The 22,741-nt window shown below is 43.1% G+C and overlaps 1 protein-coding gene across 2 annotated transcripts in view; it reads left to right on the forward strand.

Moving 5' to 3' along the window:
• Positions 1–22,741, forward strand: part of CLIC4 (CLIC family member 4) — a 58,370-nt gene that overhangs the window by 19,390 nt on the left and 16,239 nt on the right. Inside the window, exons 1-2 of one of the 2 annotated variants that reach the window (XM_087970608.1) lie at positions 1,488–1,507; positions 8,620–8,729. In XM_087970608.1, the coding sequence (XP_087826734.1) occupies positions 8,674–8,729 (56 nt within the window). In that variant the 5' untranslated portion in view covers positions 1,488–1,507; positions 8,620–8,673. Of the gene's footprint in view, positions 1–1,487; positions 1,508–8,619; positions 8,730–22,741 lie in introns of those variants that run through there. The other variant, XM_087970607.1, reaches the window with a different exon arrangement.

Consider the following 22,741-nt stretch of genomic DNA (forward strand, 5'->3'; position numbering starts at 1 on the left):
ACTTAGGACTTATGTTTAGCTACTGTTCGAAGTTACAACCAGTCCTTGGAGTGCTCACTGTCCCAGCATCCCCCTGGGGGCATGTGATTGCGATCTGGGTGCTTGGCAACCGGTTCATACTAAGGGTGGGTTGTTAAACTCCCTGTGATCATCACATGCCATCTTTCCTGCTGGCTTCCCCAGAAAGTCAATGGGGAAGCTGGCAGGGAAGGTCACAAGGAGCTGCTATTATTATTTTTTCCTCATGAGCCTCACTGTGCATCTCACGCAGGCCCACGTTCCAAAGTAATTGCTTGTCCCTCCTTAATGATCCACAGAGCCCTAATCAAAGATTTAAAAAAAATGGTTAAAAGGTTATTCTACCCTCATGTCAGTGTTTCAGTTGGTTTCGCAATGAGGTATGCATAAAATGCAGCATCGTACGGGTAAGTCCTCGACTGACGACCAAAATTGAGCTCCACGTTGCCAAGTGTCTGGATTTTGATCACGTGACCCTGAGGATGCTGCAATGATTGTAAGTGTGAAAAAACAATCCTAAGTCATCATTTTTTCAACGCCGTTGTAACTTTGAATGGTCAAGTAAACAAACTGTGTCAGTCAAGGACCAGCTGTAGTCTAATTTGAAGGCAGCCTGAGCACATTTGGCTTTCCCAAAAGCTGATGGAAGATATTAGTGGTCACAGTTTCCAAAGAACTGTAAAAGTGCTTTTACAGCAGTACCTCCCAAACTGCAGACAAGTTGTTTTTTAAGGGGGAAAGCAGCCTCTATAAAATAGCAAAGATCCACAGTCTGGTCACTGAGATTCCACAAGAATATTTCCACCTTGTTTGGATTAAATTTGAGGTGCTTTTCCTCCTCCTCCTCCACCTTCTTCTTCCAGAGATGTGATTGGATGTGTGTGAGATCATCCTTTGCCTGATTTTTGTTTTGTTTTGTTTTGTTCCAGACCTCTTCTAGCTTTTCTCTCCCCCAGAATGCCTTTTTGCAATCTTACATTTTTAAGTCCCAGTAGTTAAATTTCCCTTTTCCAAACAACTGCCTTTGTGGCATTGTGTCTGCTGGCATGCAAGCTCCATTTCTTTAGACCCTAATATGTGGTTAAACAGTATCTTGAACATTAAAGCTATTTTTCTGACTGCATTAAACATTAACTTCAACTTTGGAAGCTAAAAGGAGTGAACAATAACCCTATGGTAAATTGGATTTTCAGAAAGCTCAAACTTGGCAAGCATTTTTTTTTAAACATTCACAAATCTCCCTATGTCTGGCCAGTTGTTTCTCTCCAAGGACTGACTCACTGTTACTCCACCTTCTTCCATCCTACCGTTTTGCAACAGTTCTTTGTGATTCAGCAGCATTGACCTAATGCATCAAGGATTTTCTACTTTCGTCTTTTAAAAGATCTACTGACTCTTTCTTCATTGGAAGAAGCAAAGGAAATGGCAGCACTTTTAAAGAACTGGCTGTAGAAATAAAAAAAAAAAGAAAGAAAACTGGCAGAGTCAGGTTTGTTTGAATTCCAAGTCTGTAGTCTGAATTGGTGCCTATAATTATATTTCTAAAAGAATCACTGGTTTTGGATTACAATTGATTACAATAAAAGATGCTCCGATCTGATGCAATAAAATTTCACCCCCTTGTCTCTTTTTCTGGCTATAGGACCCAGACAGAAAAAAACCCATTAGTTTATAGAATTGGTCCTTTGCGATCAGAAAGTACATTTGTATGTAGCTGTGGAATTATTTCTATTAGATTCTGAGGTAGTTGATACTATCCTTAATAATGGTGTTCATTTTTATGTATGGTAAAGCAGCAAGGAAGGTAATTCAGATAAGTACTGAGGACTATTGATTATGGTATTTGGGTCTTAGATCCTCTTTTTAGTTCATTCAGGTGAGGAACCTAAAAGGCTTAAATAGAATCTGGAGTCAATATGGATTAAGTGGGGACTAAGAATTCATAAGATATGTGAGTGATGGCTTTGCTGGCAGAGAAGGAATTTTGACAATATCCCACTGGTTAGATGAAGTCCTAATTTTAGGCTGTTGAATTCTTTTGGCTTCAGGCTTTTGTAGATTTGGCCATCAAGCACAAATTAGGTGTGTTGCTTTCCATGAGTGCATGTATGGATTGGGGTTGAAGATCACTGTCTTTATAAAATGGAGGAGGGTAAATACTGTATATAGTAAATATACAGTAGATAAAATTTAAAACTTCAAAATAATTTTTAAAAAGAAATTGTTACTAATATGGTAATATTGATCATAATATTACTAAAACATTTGAAGAGTGGTTACAGGAACTGGGCTTGGCTAGTCTAGGGAAGAGAAGGACCAGGGGAGACATGATAGCAGTCTTCCAATATTTGAGGGCTGCCACAGGAGGAGGAAGGGGTCAAGCTATTTTCCAAAGCACCTGAAGGCCAGACAAGGAATAATGGATGGAAACTGAACAAGGAGAGATTCAACCAGTTAATAAGGAAAAATTTTCTGACAGTGAGAACAATCAACCAATGAAACAACTTGCCCTCGGAAGTTGTGGGAGCGCCATCACTTGAGACTTTCAAGAGATTGGACTACCATTTGTCAGAAATGTTATAGGGTGTATCCTGCTTGGGCGGGGTGGGTGAGGGGTTGGACTAGATGATTCACAAGGTCCCTTCCAACTCTGTTAATCTGTTAATGTATTAGAATCAAATGGTCTGCATTGACTAACATGTTATTCAGAAAATTGGTGTTCATTCTAGAACATTTTAGACTCTTTAGAATTGAAAGTAGAAGAGGAGACAGAAATCATCCTCCCGTTTTACCCAATTTCTAGAATATCCTTTTAGAATCCAGTTATCTGTAAATGCAATTCTGCAGTTTTCATTGCAATGAGAGAGTTTGGTATAAGTAAACTTCAGCCTTTGAATGTTAGCTGCATTTAATCTTTTCAAATAGGCTGGATATCTATTTTCATATCTATTCTGATCATGGGACCATTCCAACGGGTCATAAAATGGGGGCAAAACTCAATAAATGTCTTGCTTAGCAATAGAAATTTGAGGCTCAGTTGTGGCTGTAAGGCAAGAACTATCTGGATTGGTTTAATATTTTGGCATTTTAACACTGCCTGCTGTCTGTCTGTCTATCTGTCTACCTATCTGTCTCCTGTCAGTATTATAATTTAATATCTCATCATAACAAATATTTCTGTAAAGTATGTATTTCAAAAAATGTTCTTAACTGAATCCTACTTCTGACTTAACTTGCTTTAAGGTCAAACCAGTCAGCTATAGAATGACAAGTGTTAATTAAACCTGCAAGAATCTCTCTGCTTCAGCATGGATGATACTCAGCTCTTGAGAAATACCTTCCCAGCCTCTTATCAAATGCCTTGGAACACACCCTGTTTTTATTCATGCTGAATTTAAGCACTGCATTTTTTTTTCTTTAAAAAAACACCCTTTGTTGAGCTGGATTATGCAAAAGAGAGCTTTTCAGAAGTGATTTGAGTTCTCCTATTTAATTGGCAACTGGGAATTTGCCCATATCAGCATCTTAGCGTTATCATTCGATCTTGTCCTTGTTTCCTAATTTTTGTTGTATTTGAATCCAAATATTGCTTTTCTTTTGCAAAACTTAAGTCAATCCTCTTTAAGACCTTTCAAAAACTGCCTTCAGTATTTCTCAGGCTGCCTCAACTGGTGTGGTTTGTTTAATCTGATCGAATCCCACTAAGGAAAAAGATAATTAGCTTTACAAATTGCTTCTTAAAGATGAACGCAAATAAGCCTGATATGGTGGTCACAGTTGTACTTGGCTGCGTATCTACAGAATTCTGTACAAATTAATTACAAACTCGAGAAGTTGCATGGCTGGGTCCTTTTTGAGCACTGAAGCCAATATTTTGTTGTCATTCTCGTAGTCTCTTTTGCACAGGCTCTTAAAAGACAATTTAAAGCAAAGAACACAAATAAGGAAAAAAAAAATTTCAGACAGGGTGTATAGAACTACAGTGGCTTCCTGGAGACATTGTATCCGGAATTAGTTTTGAGTTGTATTTGGGATTCAGGGAATTGTTTTGGTAAAAGGGACATTTCCACTTCCTTCTGAAACATTGCCTTGTAAATTAAATAAAAAGCAGATGCCTGCGTTGATTTATTTTTGTTCTTGAAAACTGTTTTTAGTGCGAGAATATGGAATATAAACAGTGTAGGCCAGTCCAATTACAGCTCTAAACTGTATGCTTTTTTTCTTCTTGAAAGAATTAATCCTAGATAGTTATTACATCTCTTGAGAGCTTAAGAGTGCATGGGTATCCCACTTCATTTCATTCCCCCACAAAACCCCTAGGTTGGGTTAAGAGAGATTTTGAGAGAGCTTATGCGCCGGAGAAAATTCCTTGTGTGTCCAATCACACTTGGCCAATAAAGAAAATATTCTATTTTATATTCTAACTCCACTTAGTCACCCAGTGTGCTTTTGAGTGAAGTTAGGACTAAAATTTGGGTCTCCCCGTTTTTAGCTCTTAGCCATTGTGCTACATTTATTGCTATACTTGTCCCAATTCTATAAACCACTGTGGGAAGAAATATCCATCTGGTTCAGTTCCAAGTTGGGAGAAAGACATATGGAGGCTGATTGGAAAGGTGGTTTAATGATGAAGCAAAGTTCTGGTGCAGCTGACCACACTGAGTTGAGAGTGGGGTGTATGTTATACCTTCTCTTGGGCTTTGCACTTGAGCTTCCTGTTCCTGTGCAAGAACATGTATTCTATTGGCTGTTGTCAGACTCCCATGGGGCCATGTAGGGGTTATGTAGGGGTCATAGCTGGCTCTATAGGCAAAGTGCAAATCTTAGGTGTTTGTCTGATAGCAGTGTTGGTTGAAGTTTCCGAGGGTGATACAGTGAAGGAGGTGTTCTGAAAGGGTGTTGAGCAATTCCTATTATGGCTTAATGGTTTTTTTTCCTGAAGGATAATCCCATCATCTTGGAACTGACAGTCTTTTGTAGATAGGCTGGCCCAGTCTTTCTTAACAGGCACAAAATATCTGGGTGCAGGCTATTAACATGGAGTCTGCTTCCTGCCTCTAAAAAAACATGTTTCTCCATTTCTCGTTTTGGGAAATATCATATTCTGCCTTTTTTTTTTATATTCCTCGAAATATTTCATTCTTCTAGGAGAAGTGGGTGCTGACTTTCTACATCTCCTATGCTATCATTGTCTTCCCCTTCTGACCCTCCTCTCTATCCTGTGTGATCAGATACCAGCTGTTGCCAAGTCTTGAACTAGATCACTAAGAAAAGAAATGTACTTGGTTGTTAATGGGCCCCGGATGACTCATTTCACCATGGAGTTTCAGCCAACCCTGCTTCTTTGAGCTTTCATATTCGTCTTAATTCTCGGGGTGGGGTGGAACAGCTTGCTTTCTTTCTGAAGCTGCATGGCTGAAATATTGTGCCTCCTACAAACTCCCTTTTGAGGTTCTTCTGGCAGCTTTACTTCAGACTGGAAGACGAGCAGAGGACGTGTTTTTCGATCAGTGGTGCATTGCTTCTAAACTATGTAGAAAATTCGCTACTTAATTTGTTTTTGTTTCACACACATTTTGGATTCTTCAGGACATTTGACATCCGTAAAACATTGGTGTGAAGAGGAGAGAATCCAGCATGTAGATTTTAAAGTAGTCCATCAGAAATCACCCTGGCTAGTTCAGGAAGAGAGACTGTTGTGTGATGGGTAGATGGTACACTGATATTATCTTTCTTTTATCCCAGCCACATAAATAACAGAAGCAGACACTAAAATATTGGCAGACTGTTGGATGGAGCTTGTGGTTTCTGAACTGGCAGACAGAACGATTGACTCTCCTCTTATTCAAATCTCTGTGATATGTGCCAGGTCGATGCTTTCATAAAGGATTAACTCCTGGGTCATTCTACCAGCAGCTGAGCTAGCATTAAAATTTGTTTATGTGGTTTAATAATTATTTAATAAGCAATGTATTATTTCAGGGAAGAGAGGAGTTTACTGTAGGCTTCTGACGAGGTTACCTATAACATTTCCACTTTTCCCCTTCCTCGGTGGTTTGTGGCTTGACTTCTTTCTTCGGCACTTCTAAACTATTGTACAGAATTTGTCAAGCAAATACATCGGGCTGCTTTGTTTTTTTCTGAAAACTGTCCCTTTAGAGCAGGGGTGTCAAACTCAAGGCCCATGGACTGGATCCGGCCCGCAGGGTGCTTAGATCTGGCCTGTGGGGCCACCCTGGAAACAGTGAGGGACCAGCCCATGGTGCCTCTGCCAGCAAAAACGGAGCTCACTGGCAGAGGGTTGCAGGAGGCGTCGCAGCCGGAAACGGAGCGCAGGGGGCTGTGTTTGCAGACAGAGTGCTCCGGCCACCACAGGCACCCCTGAAACGAGTGTAATAGAGTTGGCCACGCCCACCCTGGCCACACCGCACCCCCTGTGTTGAAACACAACCCTGATGCGGCCCTCAGTGAAATAGAGTTCGACACCCTTGGTTTAGACAAACTGCTGCGTCACTGTAAGGAGAAGAGCTGTGCCTGAAGTGTTTGATCATTTCCTATGTGAACATTAGAATCTGGTTTACCTGATTAAAGCATTAACTGTCTCCCATTCAAGTACATAGCCATATATAATTTATTTATTCATTTGATTTGTCAATCGCTTACAAGATAACAGGTATAAGTATAAACATAGTTTAGGTATAAGTATAAACATAGCCTGATGATGGCAGATGAGATTCTGCCAAAATCTACAACTTTCAAAGCACAACTATAATGACGTGGGAAAATACCTGAACAAAGCTGAATACCATACATGTAAGTACCCGCGAAAGCTTAAGAAAACAAACATAGTTATGAATACATGAGATGGATACGTATAAGAAAAATAAAAAGAAACAATAGGACAGGGACGGTAGGCATGATTGGTGCACTTAATGCATGCCGTCTGTTGAAATACTCTGTTTCAGAAACATATGCCTGTACCATGGGATGGTGTGACACCGCAGCATGTTTGTAAACATTTTTTTATGAAATTTGTGGGTAGCAGTTGCTGCCTCTGTGCAACAGGGTGACGAATTTCTGAGTGCATATTTGTAGTATTTAATTGTGTAGTGAGCTGCATCAGCATAGCACACGAGCTATCAAACTCGAGTCTTTGTACTATGTATTTAGAGCTTGTCAGGTACTGTAAAGGATTATGGAACTGGTCTTGGGGAAGGTATGAACGAACAGTTAAGGAGCAACTTAAGAGAAAAGATTTATACTGTCCAGAGTAGTGTTTCTCAATCTTAGGAACTTGCCTGGACTTCAGCTCCCAGAATTCCCCAGTCAGCATGCTGGCTGGGGAATTCTGGGAATTGAAGTCCATATGTCTTAAAGTTGCTAAAGTTGAGTAACGCTGGACAGAGAATGAAAGAAGAATGAGGAAATAGACCAGTTTTGATTTCATTTGGTAAATGATGGGTGGAGAGAAACTGACAATTTTTAAAGAATCTGTTCACAACATTAAAGCAGCATTCCTGGAATCAGTTTTGAAAGTCTGGTCAGGTTACTTCTGTCTTTCCATCAAGGTGAGGTTGTATTTCTTACATCTTCCTCAAGTTCATCTATTTATTCTTTTATGGGTCTTTAGTACAATAACTTAATTCCCATTGGTCCCAAGTTGTTATCTTTCTCAGTTTAACTTATCATGACCAAACATGATGTGTGCTATATCCGGTTCTTGATGGAAAAACTGTACATAAATCAAACTAATATTACGAATGAAGGCAAATATCCCAGGACAAGGTGTCCTCGGATAATGATGCAAGATCGAATTTGGGTTGGTCACCGGTGACCGACTCAAATTCGATCTCATAAACTAATATTGTATCATGGAGGATGTCAGGAATGAACATCAGGACCACATATTAAATTCCAATTAAAATGATTTATTACTAATCAGATTCACTGGAGAAGAAAGATTGAGTGCAATGGAAGAAAAAGGGGACGACAGAGAATGAGGTGGCTGGATGGAGTCACTGAAGCAGTTGATGTGAGCTTAAATGGACTCCGGGGGATGGTAGAGGACAGGAAAGCCTGGAGGAACGTGGTCCATAGTGTCGCGATGGGTTGGACACGACTTTGCAGCTAACAACAACAACTAATCAGGCCATTGCACAAGAATCTACTAATGGTTACCACTGTCTTGGCTAAGGGTCAGGGGAATTCAAGAGGGGTTGGGCCTAGTTCATTTGTGACTATGTAGAAGTTCTAGGCCAGGGGTGTCCAACCTTGGCAACTTTAAGACTTGTGGACTTCAACTCCCAGAATTCCTCAGCCAGCAAAGCTGGCTGAGGAATTCTGGGAGTTGAAGTCCACAAGTCTTAAAGTTGCCAAGGTTGGACACCCCTGTTCTAGGCTGATTCCTGTTTTGACTCCACCCCCGTGCTCCGCCACTTCTCCTACACATGGGGCACGGTCCTTCTCTTGTGATGCTTGAGGCAAGAGTGTGAGGGCTCTGCTGTTTGTTAAGATGGCTTTCTTGTCTGACGAAAGAGGATAGTTTGACATAGCTTGTCTATTTTTTATTAATGTCTTTCCCCCCCCCTTCTTTTTCCACAGGCTGGCAGTGATGGCGAAAGCATAGGCAACTGCCCCTTCTCTCAGAGGCTCTTCATGATACTGTGGCTCAAAGGAGTGGTATTTAGCGTCACAACAGTTGACTTGAAAAGGTAAGGAACTTGCTGTTCTGTTCTGACCTAGGCTTCTCCAAAAGTACGAAGCCAATTCCTCATCCCAATAAAACCCCTTTTATTTAGTTTACAGTGAATTCCTCTCCAGCAAAGTCTTTCACGAGATTTCACAACTACAGACCTTTATCAGGCTTGGAGAGCTGCCAGGATGATACCTTCCAAACACCACTCTGTGGCAGACAATACATGGCAAGAAGTCAGGAACAGATCTTCACCCTAATGAATTGAACTAATTGCTTCCTGCAAAACTCCACTCCCCTTTCACTCCTCTTTTATTCCCTATGGGAGGGGCCACTCACCGTCCACCTGTGGCTTTACTCCCGAGTCGACCCTTGTTCCTTAGCTGTTCCCTTATCCTAACAGCTCTGTGCATGCGCACATTGAGAACAGGCTCCAGCTGTTCTTCTCCCTCACTGATGTCTGACTCTGAAGGCAGCTGATAACTGTCAGATGGCCTTGACCCCATCTCTGTCTCCGACACAGAGCCCTCGTCCGAGCCTTCCCCAGACTCCAGGACTGGCCCTTGTTCCTCCCCAACCTCCTCACTGTCCGAATCTGCTACCAGCTTCACTGGCCGCTGGCGGGCCACAACCTGTTCTTAGGAACCTCTTACTACACAGATAGTCCTCGATTACGACGACAATTGAGCCCAACATTTTCTGTTGCTAACAGTTGTTAAGTGAGTTTTGTCCCATTGTATGACTTCCCTTGGCACGGTTGTCAAGTGAAGTTTAGTAACACAGTTGCTTAGTAGCACAGTTGTTAAGTGAATCTGGCTTCCCCCTTGTCAGAAGGTCGCAAAAGGAGATCACATGACCCCGGAGCACTGCAACCATTGTAAGTGTGAGCCAGTTGCCAAGCCTCCAAATTTTGATCACATGATTAATGGTTGCAAGTATTAAAAACGGTCATAAGTCACTTTCTTCGGCGCCGTTGTAACTTCGAACGGTTGTAAGTCAAGGACTACCTGGATCTGGTTGCCTGGGAAAGTTTTAAGTATTTCTTTGAACTGTAAAACATGGACACATAATGGTGGGATGCTGCAAACGGTCTTCAACCGGGCCCGCTTGCAGTTTTCCTTTAGGACAGGGGTCTGCAACCTTGGCAACTTTAAGCCTGGAGGACTTCAACTCCCAGAATTCTGGGAGTTGAAGTCCTCCAAGCTTTAAAGTTGCCAAGGTTGGATTCCCCTGCTTTAGGAGACTGTGTTTGGATGGCAAACACCGGTGGATCCCACCTGAGACTTACAGGCTAGGATCATTTTAATGACACCTCAATTAACTGCTCCAGGTTAATGTCACTCTCAAGCTCTACCTTAATAGTTTCTTAGCAGGGTGCAAATGGTTTCAGTAGAAACCACACTCTCATATTGTCTGCTGTGTTGCTTCCAGGTTAATGTCACTCTCAAGCTCTACCTTAATAGTGTCTTAGCAGGCTGCAAATGGTTTCAGTAGAAACCACACTCTCATATTTGTCTGCTGTGTTGCTTATTTTGAAGCTTACGGCTTGGCAAGGCTCTCGTTTCCTCCCCGAGCCTCCCCGGTCTTTGCAGTGCCAAAGGAATTTGGGGAGCTTTCATCCCGATACCAGCTGCATTCTGTTCTTCCACCGTGTCACTTTCAAAGCAGATTATCCCAAAGTCCAGCTGGTTCTTCCCTTTCTCCCTTGCTGAACTGATGCTGGGGGTGTCTTTTATTCATCTCGCACGTTGAAGCATGAAAGGAGCAGATTAATAACATCGAAATACAGTGTCGGACAATTGGTCCATCAGTGGGGTCATTGCTCTCTTGACAGCAGGCATGGAATTTTCCCAGGAAGTCAAAGGCCTCTTAATTGATGGAGGCAGCCTTTCCAATTACCGCACTGCTGACTCCATGAACTCCAACCAAAAGAATAAAAAACGCCACTCTAACTAAATGGACATGAACCCAGCAAATCCGCAGTGCTGCTTCTCTCCGTTGTTCGTGGGATGAGAAAAATGGTGGTCGAGATAAAGACCTTTTTGGGGGGCTGTTGATGTTCATGGGAAATTATTTGAGCTGTTCTCCACTATGCGGGCTTCTCTCTTTTGGAAGTTTTGGATCGAAGTGAAATTATCTAAGCCTTTCCAGTTTTGTGACCTTGGAACAGGTCCTCCTGACTTGAAGTGCCTTTATAACTTCAAACAATCACTAAGCAAAAAGTTGTCAGTCAAGGACTAACTCTAGGTTGCTATTCATGCACACATGTAATTTCATTTCTCCATCCCCGTCATGGGCATAGAACCTGTATGCATGAATGCCCAGAGATCAGGTTGGTTGCTTCTAACGGTGATCTATCATCATGGCCTCTCTTCATTCATGCATGGATAGCTTAAGTCAGGGGTCCCCAACCCTGGACCGGTACCGGTCCGTGGATCATTTTTTACTGGGCCGCAAAGCTTGGGCGCCGCCATCTTGTTTCGACGGCGCTTCCGGGTTTTCGGTTGCTTCCAGGTTTTGGGTTGGAAAGTGCTTCCGGGTTTTCAGTTGGAAAGTGGCGTTTGGGTGCTCGCGCCTTAGTTTCGTCGAAGGGGGGGTGGCGGCTTCAAACGAAGAGCCATCCCGATGGCGGTGGAGTCTCGCGTTACTCAGGTACCGGTCCGTGAAAGAATAAATAATCGTGAAACCGGTCCCTGGTTCAAAAAAGGTTGGGGGCCACTGGCTTAAGTGATAGGAACGGTGAATAGGAAAGTGAGGTGTGTGGATATGTAATGCCAAGCCTGAGAAATTGCACTCATTTCTGAGGAAGATGGCGAATTTACTTAATGTTGTGGCCTATCAGTTGTGGCCGCACCTCCAGGAGCCGAATCAGATGAGGAGGCAATCTGAGTGCTCCAAGAGGGAAGAGGGAATGGAGGTGTCAGAGATCGACAGAGGTGGAGCCTGGACCGTCCATCAGCCCTCAGATGGAGAGCCAACAGCCCCCAGGTCTGTAGGTGGCTGATGAGGAAGAGGAGGAACAACTGGGTCCAGGGCCTGACGCACAGATGCACAGAAGGCAAAGGAGAGGAGAGCAGTGGAAATCTATGGGCCGGTCCTTGGGATGGAAGAGCCACTGCTGCTAGTGAAGCCCCACCCTAGCTCTGGAGATTGGCGGGGTGGGGGCAGAGATGAATAAATGTGGCAGACAACTATTCATCTCCCTGCCAGACAGACTTTTTAGCCTGCTGTGTGTGTGAGAGAGACTTTTTGCCTGGGCTGCTGGCGCTTCTAATAAAGGAAACATTTATTTAACTACAGAGGGTTTGCCGTATTTGGGAGCCTGGTCAGAATGCTTAAGTTCACATTTGTATAACATTGACAATTGTGAATTATCAGAAAAGCAAAACTTTATTGCCATATGGAAAACTCAAGCTTTTGACTCGCTGTGGACTTTCTGTTCCTGGGTCTGAGTTTGTGCAATAACTGTTCCCATTTCCTTAAAAGGGAAAACTCGTTTTCCCCTCTTCTGTTAGGACATAAACATGGAGTTCTAACATAGCTGCAGTAGGTCAACAGTGCAACTTTCTCACCCTCGTCGCCGCAGACGATGGCAATAATGCTAATACGCAAGTTCCTCTCTCTACATATTTGCAGACTTGGGTGAATTACTGTAGCCTATACGTGGCTCCTACCAGTTGAAAAGTTCACAGCTAAGGAATTGTGAAACTCAGAAAAAAATGCTATCCATTTACTCTTTTGCGACATCCATTTTTCCTTTGCTACTTTCTCTTTTTATATCTAATTCTGCCGCTAACAAGGGGATACTTGCAGCTCTGTTAAGAACACAAGCACAACTGCATGCAGGCTAAACGGGGACATACCAGTCCTTTCCTCCTCTGCCAAGTGCTCATTTTTTCTTCTTCTTCTTCTGCAACTGCTAAAGACAGAGGTTTCATTCTTTTCCGTCTTCAGGAATGCAGCTTGAGTCTGCATGCAGGAATTAAACGGTCTTTGTTGGACTGAGTAACGCTGCAGCATCCCAAATTCTAGTTCATTCGGGAATATAAAATGGTTTTTGGAACTCGTTTTTTTGCAGAGCCTCAGAAGGATTCTTGGCTAAAAGACGGAGGGAGGAAGCGAGCCAGCGGTTTTCAGGTTTTCTTTTGAGAAGTTCTTAACAGCTTCAAAGAATGGCTCGTTTTTTGTGGGGAGGTATGGGAAGCTAATACTAGAGGCTGCTTTCTTCAGGACGCTGTGCTGGATTCCGGGTTGTGCTTTAGGCTCCATGCAGTTTATGGAGAGCAGAAATGAAGATCAGTGGGCTGAGCCATGCCTCCATCTTGGCTGTTGTTCCTGTTCTCTGGAACATCTCCCCCCTTCAACCTTCCTATCTTTTCATAAGGCCCTGAAGATCTGGCTCTGCCTGTTGGCTTAGGGCCCCAATGGGGGAACAGCACAATAGAGGCGGTTGATCGAGAAAAAGCAGATCCCACCTTCCCCCCCATTTCACCCCCGTCCTTCCCTGCATGTCCTCGAATTTAATCCTTGGCTTTAATTTATCCATGCTTTCATGTAGATTCATATTTTATGCCTCTAAGCTGCCCAGAATTAACTTATGGTAAGATGGACATATTATAAATAAATCTTCTTCGCTGAGTCCTATTATTTCTTTCTTCTGTGGCAAACCAACTAGGTTTTTCCAGAGGATAAAATGTGTAGATGAGTATTTCTCCACCTTGGCAACTTTAAGATGGGTGGACTTCAATTTCCAAAATTCCCCAGCCAGCACACAGACACACCCAGAATGCCATCCAACCTTCTAGCCAGTTGTTTGTCTTGGCATTTGTTCATACAAACCTTTAACGGAGAGAAAGATATATAGGTAGCCCTAAACCTATTGCCACAATTGAGTCCAAAAGTTTTATTGATAAGTGAGACGTTTGTTAGTTTTGTCCCGTTTTGTGACCTAACTTGCCAAAGTTGTTAAGTAAATCACTGCAGTCATTAACTTAATAACACATTTATTAAGTGAATCTGGCTTCCTTGTTGATTTCGCTTGTCAGAAGGTCGCAAAAGGGGACCTTTTGCTGTGACAGTCATAAATATGAATCAGTTGCCAAAGGTCTGAATTTTGATCACGTGACCATAGGGATCCTGCAACTGTCGTAATAGTGAAAAATGGTCATAAGTCACTTTTTTCAATGCTGTTGTGACTTTGGTCACTAAATGAGCTGTTGTAAGTTGAGGACTAGCTGTAGTTAAATAGCACATGCTAAAATGACCCGTATCTTGGCGCTGCTAGTTCTTTGTCAGACTGGAAACTGGAAAATATGGTTGTTGTTTTTTTAATTTAGTATTTATAGCCGGGGTCGCTGCTAAAGTTATTTAGGCCAAGCAGGCTCTGCCCCAAGTACGTCTTCCTTTGGCTATGTGTACATTTAGAGTTTTCTGAGAGCTGAGGAAAATCCCAGGAGCTTGAGTTACTTGATAGTAAGGTTGAGACGTCTGCTTTGAAAAGCAAAATTTGTGTCCTGATTACTTTTGGAGAGAAGAACCAGAGGGACACTGTGGATTCCATGTTTCAAGGTCTCTTTGCTTGTTGAGAGTTCCATGGTTGACCACCACGATACCTACTACCACGATACTAAAAAGATGCTGAGGCTGTGCTCTCCAGCCAGTTATAGTTAATGGGAATTGGTATAGTTAGTTAGTAATTGGGAGCTGTCCCCTTAAGGGAATGCATCATGGTAAATGTAGTTAAGGTATCCTGGGAAATGTAGCTCATGTCATGTGGCCACATCTGTAATCCTGATTGGTCACTGAATTGACCCTTTGTTGGGTTGGTGGGAGGTCCCTTCACTCTCACCTGGACCTCAGTTGCACGCTGGCATCTCTACCCTTGCTCATTCAATATGGGAGAAAAGGGAGGAAAGATTACTATCATTTTACACTATGATTTCAACTATGCAGAGAATTGGACATTAGATGCATCTCGACATAACTATAAGTTACCTTGAGGATACCTAATATAATCCAATAAAAGAAACTTTGTATGGAAGAATTTGTAGGGTTATCTATCTGCCTTTACATTCCGCAAGTGAATCAAAGGACAGAATAGAGACCCTAGAAGGAGTGTAGAGTAGAGCAACAAAGAGGATAAGGGGTCTGGAGGCCAAACCATAGACGAACGATTGTGGGGACTAGAGATGTGTGGCCCAACAAATTAGGCTTTGGAGAGACATGATAGCAGTCTTCCAATATTGGAGGGGCTGTTACAGAGAAGAGGTGGTTGACGTGCTCTTCACAGCACCTGAAGACGGGACAGAAATAACAGGTGGAAGCTTGGGCAAGGGGTTGGAGTAGAAGACCTACAAGGCCCCTTCCAACTCTGTTTACCTGTTAAATTTGTCAGAGGGAGATCCAACCTGGAAATAAGGAGGAATTTCCTGACAGTGAGAACAATTCATCAGTGGAAGCAGCAGCCTGCCTCTCCCAGTTATGGGTGCTCCATTGCTGGAGGTTTTCAAGAAGATTGGACAGCCATTTAGCCGGGATGGTATAAGGACTCCGGCCTTGGGCCAGGGGGCTGGACTAGAAGACCTCAAAGGTCCCTTCCAGCCCTAGGATTCTAAGTTGGTCTCTTTTGGTTGAATTTATTGAACCAGGCTCTTGGAATATAAATAGGATTAACAGATGCTGCATTGAGCTACTTGGAGGATCTGCCAGTTCGTGTGCCTCTGCCCCCATATGCCATAAATTCTTTTCTATTTCACGCATCAAAATGTTAGGAGTTCAGAAGGCACAAGAGGATACGGAGATATTGTGCTTGTGTGATGTTTCTTGCTTTTTTTTTTTTTGTAACAAGCAGCACTAGTTGAAAATACTTTCTGCGCTGATCCACCCTCCTCCCCTCGGCCACAGGCCAGTGGCAGCACGGATAGAAACTGCTTTGGGGGTTATTGAGCTCTGTGAGTTTCTGTGGTTTGCAAGGTTTTTTTTTTTTAAACCAATAGGGTGGTGTTGAAAAGCTCCAAACATCCTGGAAAGAAACACCCATTTCATTTCAAGTTTGGGATTGAAGAATAGAAGGGTGGTATGTTTTGTTCTAAGTTTGGAGCATATGGCATGGCCATTTCCATCGGGAGACTTTTCCGCATCCCTTACAAAAATGTTTTCTTTTGAAGGAAGACTTGTCCAGAAGACAGACAGAGGGGTTCAGAAATGCTGAATATTTGACCTGAGGATCAGAACTGGAGCGAGCTTCTAGTCCTTCCACATAGGAATCCATTCTGCAGAGGTGGGATTCTACTGGTTCGGCCCGGTTCTACCACACCGACAGCTCCAAAGATCAACTGAGAGGGAACCGGTTCGCTCCAACGATCTTCTGTTTGGCCTGACTGCCCGCCTAGGCTCTAGGCCAGGGGTGTCCAACCTTGGCAAGTTTAAGACTTGTGGACTTCAACTCCCAGAGTTCCTCAGCCAGCTTTGCTGGCTGAGGAACTCTGGGAGTTGAAGTCCACAAGTCTTAAACTTGCCAAGGTTGGACACCCCTGCTCTAGGCTGTCCTTTATTCCCTGTTTTTTCAACCTTAGCTGCTTTGCGGAGCACACCCTGTGTTACACACAAGGGCTTGCAGGAGAAGATGATTTTCAAACGCTGAGCACGCCCACCGAACTGGTTATTACACCACTTGAATCCCACCCCTGCCACCCTGTATATTTCTGCCGGTGTTTCTTATTTCAGCTGCACCTTTTGAGTGGGTGGGTGAGTGTGTGTGTGTGGGATTTATAGCAATAGCACTTAGGACTTATATGCCGCTTTATAGTGCTTTCCAGCCCTCTCTAAGCGGTTTACAGAGTCAGCCTATTGCCCCCAACAATTTGGGTCTTCATTTTGCCCACCTCGGAAGGATGGAAGGCTGAGTCAACCTTGAGCCTGGTGGGATTTGAACCGCTGTGGAGAGGATTCTGTAGCACTTGCCAGTGTGAGCAAGAGCCCCTTCCAGGCAGAGAAGGGTGTGCTTTTTTTCTTTTCTTTTTTTTTAAATTGCCTGGTAATTGAGTGGAGCTTAGCTGTCCAAGTCTCTGCCAAAATGACACATAAGCATCGTTAGGCAGGCTGGTACAAATGCCTCTAACTAGTTTGGGCTCGATTCCCAAGCTTAAAGATTGCTTCCTGTTTTTGGAAGGCTCTCTGATCCTTTCCTTGCACCTCTTGAGTGAGGTGGTAACTGTTATCAGCGGGCGTTCCCCATTTTTTTCCTTGTATGTATTGAGGGAGTGTCCTTGCCTTGCTTGTACATAGCAGTAGCACTTATATACCGCTTTGTAGTGCTTTATAGCCCTCTCCAAGCAATTTTTGGTAAAAGTTGGGAATTATATGTTGTGTCCCTGACTAGCTAAGTCTTCAACCTGGTCCGCATTTTGAGCGGGATCACCGACTGTTCCCATTGGTTGGTGCCGTTTGACAGCAGACCAATACAACATTATACATAGCCCGAACTTCTTGTATTAAGTTGGAAACCAGTGATGACTTAATACCTTGGAATCTGTAACTGGCCCGTTTGCTGTCTGGGTGAATTCAATTTTAATCCAAACAAAACTAAGCCAAGGTTTAGTTGGAAAAGTGATCCTTGCTTTTCTCCTTTTTATTGCTTGATACATTTGGTTCCTTTAAAATAAGGAACTGTCGGGAAAGAATCAGTGAACGAGTGCTGTGTTTCCTTTAGTTTGGCCTCAATAAGTTTGATTTCTCTAGAGCAGGGAGAAGCAACCAGTGGCAATGCCCATGATGCTGGACTTCAGCTCCCAGCATCCCTCACCATGGGCTCTGCTCCCCAAGGATGCTTTCATTCAGAACAACTGGAACATGGTTAAGTAGATTTCCGTTACTCTGGTGTAGCTTTCCCAAACCTTGGGTCTTCCATTGGAACTCAACTTCCATAATGAACTGTGCTGGCTGAGAAGTCACAGTCTGGCATATCTGGAGAACATCAGATTTGAGAAGACACGCTAGAATTTCATTTCCTCTGTTTGGACTAATAGAAATATGTAACTAACATGAGAGCAACTAGGAAGAAGCCAGGAGAAAAAGGAAGTTTACATGGAACCCAGTAACTTTTGATATGGATAAAGGGATACTTCTAGTCACTGGATTTAATTTCCAAGGAAACTGAATTCCTTTTTCTCCCTTTAAAAAGTCAAGGGTTTTCCTGACCGGTTGTGTCTGACTCTAGGGCAGGGATGGGGAATGATGGCCTTTTTATGATTTGTGGACTTCAACGCCCAGAATTCTGGGAGTTGAAGTTCACACATCATAAAGGGGCCACCGTTCTCCACCTCTGCTCTAGGGGTGCTGCTCATCTCTGTTTCCTAGTTCCTTCCGTGGTCATATGGCCAGCATGACTATACACCAAGAGGCTCAGAACAATGTTACCTTCCCACTGATGTGGTGTCGGAGGCGGCATTCAGCAGGTTCTGACCAGTTCTGGAGAACCAGTAGTGGAAATTTTGAGTAGTTCGGAGAACCAGTAAATACCACCTCTGGCTGGAGATTTTAAGGTATCCTTCCCCTGCCATGCCCACCAAGCCACGCCCAGAGAACCAGTAGTGAAAAAAAATTGAATCCCACCACTGTGTGGTACCCATTTATCTACTCATATTTGCATGCTTTTGAACTGCTGGTTGGCAGGAGCTGGGGCAAGAACGGGAGCTCATCCCATCATGTGTTGCTTGGGGTCTCAAAATGCTAATTTTCCAGTCGACAAGTCCAGCATCTTCTTAACTGCTAGGCCACTACACCCTCTTTTCTCCCTTTACCTGCTTTCAAAATGACTTTTGGGGCAGCAAGTTAAGAGTTGATTTTGCCTGCTCAAAGAAGATAATGCCTTGTTCGCAATCCATTTAAGTACACCTTACCACTTTGGATTAAAATTCTGTACCTCGCCACTCTCTTAAAAGGATCCTCCTTCAACCCAAGGGGGAAATCCACTCCAGGGATTTCCTGTAATTATTGTGGGTGTGTACACAGCAATGTTGTAATTGAAGCTTCAGCTGTTTCAGGCATGAAAGTGACTCACGCTTCTCAGCATCTTCTGGAAAAAGGACCCAATGGGACATTCAAACCACCTACAGAGCTTGCAACAGGTTTACAAAGCTGGCTATTGTGTTGGGGTTGAAAGTGGGAGCGGGATCTGGAAGTACTAAGGCAGGGAATCTTGGCTTTGGGATAAGGTGGAATATGAGTCACTTGCCTTGGGTGACATACACATGAGCAGTCTTTCAACCTCTCCAGGTTGTTCACCTGGCATTCAGCATTTGCGTTTGTTGGAAATCCATGCTGTGCCTTTTCTTCAGAGTGCTTCACAATGAGATGCATCCACAATTTCAACATGACAGATATTGATATTAAAATTGGGATGTTTTAACTCAGATGACCATTCGTCGGTGAAATTCTCAAGCTCGGGTTAGTTAGGCAATCTGATGATTTTCAGCTGTTTTTCACTCTTACTAGCCAGCCCCAGCTTGTCAGTCCTGTGGATTTTGAGAATTGTATTATTCATTCATTTATTTAAATTTATTGGCCACCCAACTCCAGTGGATTCCGGGCATAACTCTGAAATCCAAGTGGGGAGACGGCATCAGGTATTTTATTTTTAATGAGGCAACTTTAAATGAAAGAGGGCTGTGCAGTAGCACATACCCATAGTATAATTTACACATAGAGTAGACTTTTCAATCTGTTGCCTTTGCATTTTCTCTTAATCTCCTGTTTGTATGGGTCTTGGACAGAACCTGTGTGCTCTTCCTTTGCTAGTACAGAGAGTCCTGGACTTATGTCCCATTCATTTAACATTTTTCAAATTTATGACGGTGCTGAGAAGAGAGACCTATGACCATCCTCACACTTAGTGATTGTTGCAATGTCCCTGCGGTTACATGATCAAAATCGGGTGTACCTGGCAATCTGCATGTATTTACAGTGGTCCCAAGGTCCCCTGATCACCCTTTGAGACTTTCCTAGCTGGCTTGCAAGAAGCAAAGTTAGTGGGGGAAGCCAGATTTGCTTAATGAAAAAGTTCGTAAAACCAGGTGTGACTCACCTAAACCTGACTTAGTGCTGGAAGTTTCAGTCCTAATTATAGCAATACCACTTAGACTTGTATACCAGTTTATAGTGCTTTACAGCTCTCTCTAAGCGGTTTTTACAGAGTCAGCCTCTTGCTCCCAACACTTTGGATCCTCATTTTACCCACCTCGGAAGGATGGAAGGCTGAGTCCACCTTGATGTTCATAAGTTGAGATTGACCTGTACACTTATTTCTTACGTCCAGCATTCTAGATACTAAATAAAACATTTGTTTATTCTTCTTCAGATGCAAGAAACTGAGTTAAGCTGGGCAGGAAAGGTTCTTTGCTCTTGTGAAAGCTTTTTTAGAGAGCCAGAGAGGTGCTGCTGATTCGCTTCTTTGTGATTCATCGGCTGTACTTTTCAGCCTGTGAATACCAATTCTACAAAAATTCCTATGGTAGAGAAAGAGCAGACTTAGATGTCCATCGTGTGTACTGGACAGAGCAGGGTGTTACTTCTTTGTAACCCATTATCCACTTTATAGCCCACTGTCTGCAGAGTTTCGTGATGATTTACAATCCCTAAAATAAGGTAAATAAAACAAAATGTAATAACCTAACTCAGCACACTGACAATAGTAATAATACTTGGAATTATATACCGCTTCACAGTGCTTTACAGACCTTTCTTAGTGGTTTACAGAGTCAGCCTATTTTTCCCCCAACAATCTGGCTCTTCATTTTACCAACCTCGGAAGGATGGAAGGCTGGGTCAACCTTGAGTCAGTCAGGATCGAACTCTTGACAGTGGGCAGAGTCAGCTTGCAATACTGCGTTCTAACCACTGTGCCACCACACAGTGTTACTTAAGGGGAAAAGGGTTACAGATATGCGAATACATAGCTTGTCACTTACACAGCCTGGACCTTGAGTGATAGCAGAATCCAAGAAGATGCTAAATCTGGAACTTGCATTTTTAAGGGAAGTGCAGCCTCACTTGAAGTGAGGGGCACACCTGCTTCCCAGACTGGTGAGTTGCCAGTCCAGTGGCTCCACTTTTTCAGGATTTAATTTCATTTTATTGGCCCACATTCCACCATATGACATTGTCTAGACACTGCCTTATCTCACTTTGCTGGTTCCTTTCATCAATGTACTGATGTCACCATCTCTACACCCTGGTGATATCACTCGGGTGTCTCTGTCTAAATGCCAAGCAACAAAGCTGGCAGGATAGGCATGCAGTAATTCAGTTACTGAACCCGAAACCCGAAGGTAAGAGTAGAATCCCTGGAAACCTGTATTCCCTTCCCCTCCCTAGGCCAGCCCCAATGCTCACTGTGCATTTGCAATGCAGGACTGATTGGTGCAAATAAGAATGCAGTGGGTTGAAGTAGTAGCTCTATTTGCATCTGTAGATTGGTATCTGCAGCCCACGGTAACGTTACCGGAATGAGGAGGCATGCATGGCAGAGTCACTTGGCAAATGAAGTCAGGGGTTGCCCCAAAGAAAGGGGAGTCAAGCTATTCTCCAGAGCACCTGAAGGCAGGGCAAGAAACAGTGGATGGAAACTAATCAAGGAGAGAAGCAATCTTAGAACTAAGGAGAAATTCCCTGACAGTGAGAACAATTAATCAGTGGAACAGCTTGTCTCCAGAATTTGTGAATGCTCCAACTCTGGAAGTTTTAAAGAAGAGATTGGATAACCATTTGTCTGAAATTGTATAGGGTTTCCTGCCTAAGCAGGGGGTTGGACTAGAAGACCTCCAAGGCCCCTTCCAACTCTGCTATTCTATTCTATTCCCACTTCCATTCCACAGAACATTGACTAAAACTACATAATCTGTCCTATTTCTTGTGGCTCAAAGTAACTTGCTCCATTTCTGCATTGGTCAAATCTGTTCTTTCTTTGCTTAGAGCAACATCTAAAAGGATATTCGAGCACAATGTTCAAAATCTGAACCCTTCTTTTTTTAAAAAAAAACAAAAACTGCTTCCACTTCCTTACACTTAAGAGAAACCACCTTGTCCTTAGTAATGAGAGCCCATTGTTATCATTCCCATTTTTTTTTAAAAAAAAAGCCACTAATGCTTCCCCCCAATTTCCTGTAAACAGATCCATTCCCTCAGAATAGCTGGTCTGTTTGTCAGCCTCCTTCCAAGAAGTCTGACTGACAGACATACTCTTGCAGGGTCCAATACTCTTGACATATTCTTCTCTGCTAAGAATCTGCGAAACGAGTAGGGTTTGAGAAGACTGTTTTAGGTTATGTCTTGTGATAGCAGCAGTGACAGTCTCTGATACGAACTTGTGAAGCCAGCCCTGTTCCAAGAGGAAGCAGACTTGAGGAAAGGCAGGCATCTACTTGAGGGGAAATTTGCTTTTTTCCCTGCAGATCTACTGTTGTCACTTTCTGAACAAATTTATAGCCTACACATCCACCCTTGCCTTATTTGGAAATATTATTTGGAGGCAGAAAGGGCTGCACCTATCTATTGAAATGAGAGCAAATGCCAGAGCATGCTCTTTCCTTTCTTTGATTTTTATCAGAAAAGGTTAAGGGGTACCTCTGATTCCCAGCTTTGATGGGGTAGTGTGTGTGGCTTTTCCCCAGTTTTTTTCTTTTAATACTGAATCTGTTCGGAAGGATTTCATCCCTGAGCTTTTCACCCAATGCATGCAAAACGGGTGAGGAAGGAATGGTGAACGAAGAGTCCTCAATGCTCTCTAGCTCAGTGGTTGTCTTGCAGACATTTCATTACCCCAACTAGGTAACATCATCAAGGCACTCATGATGTTTCCTAGTTTGGGTAATGAAAGGTCTGCAGGAAAGCCACTCTGCTCAGAAAGCACCAAGGACCCCTCATTTCAACCCTGAGCTGCAAATATTCTCCTTGATCAAAATGGTGAATGTTTCTACAAGTCAAAAGTGGTCTTCACATCCCCTCGTTTGATGGAGAACTCAGTGTTACTAGAGT

This window comes from Notechis scutatus, chromosome 8 (genome assembly GCF_049901735.1).
Source record: "Notechis scutatus isolate UNSWTSFEM ecotype Mainland chromosome 8, rNotScu1.2, whole genome shotgun sequence".
Classification (NCBI taxonomy): Eukaryota; Metazoa; Chordata; class Lepidosauria; order Squamata; family Elapidae; genus Notechis; species Notechis scutatus.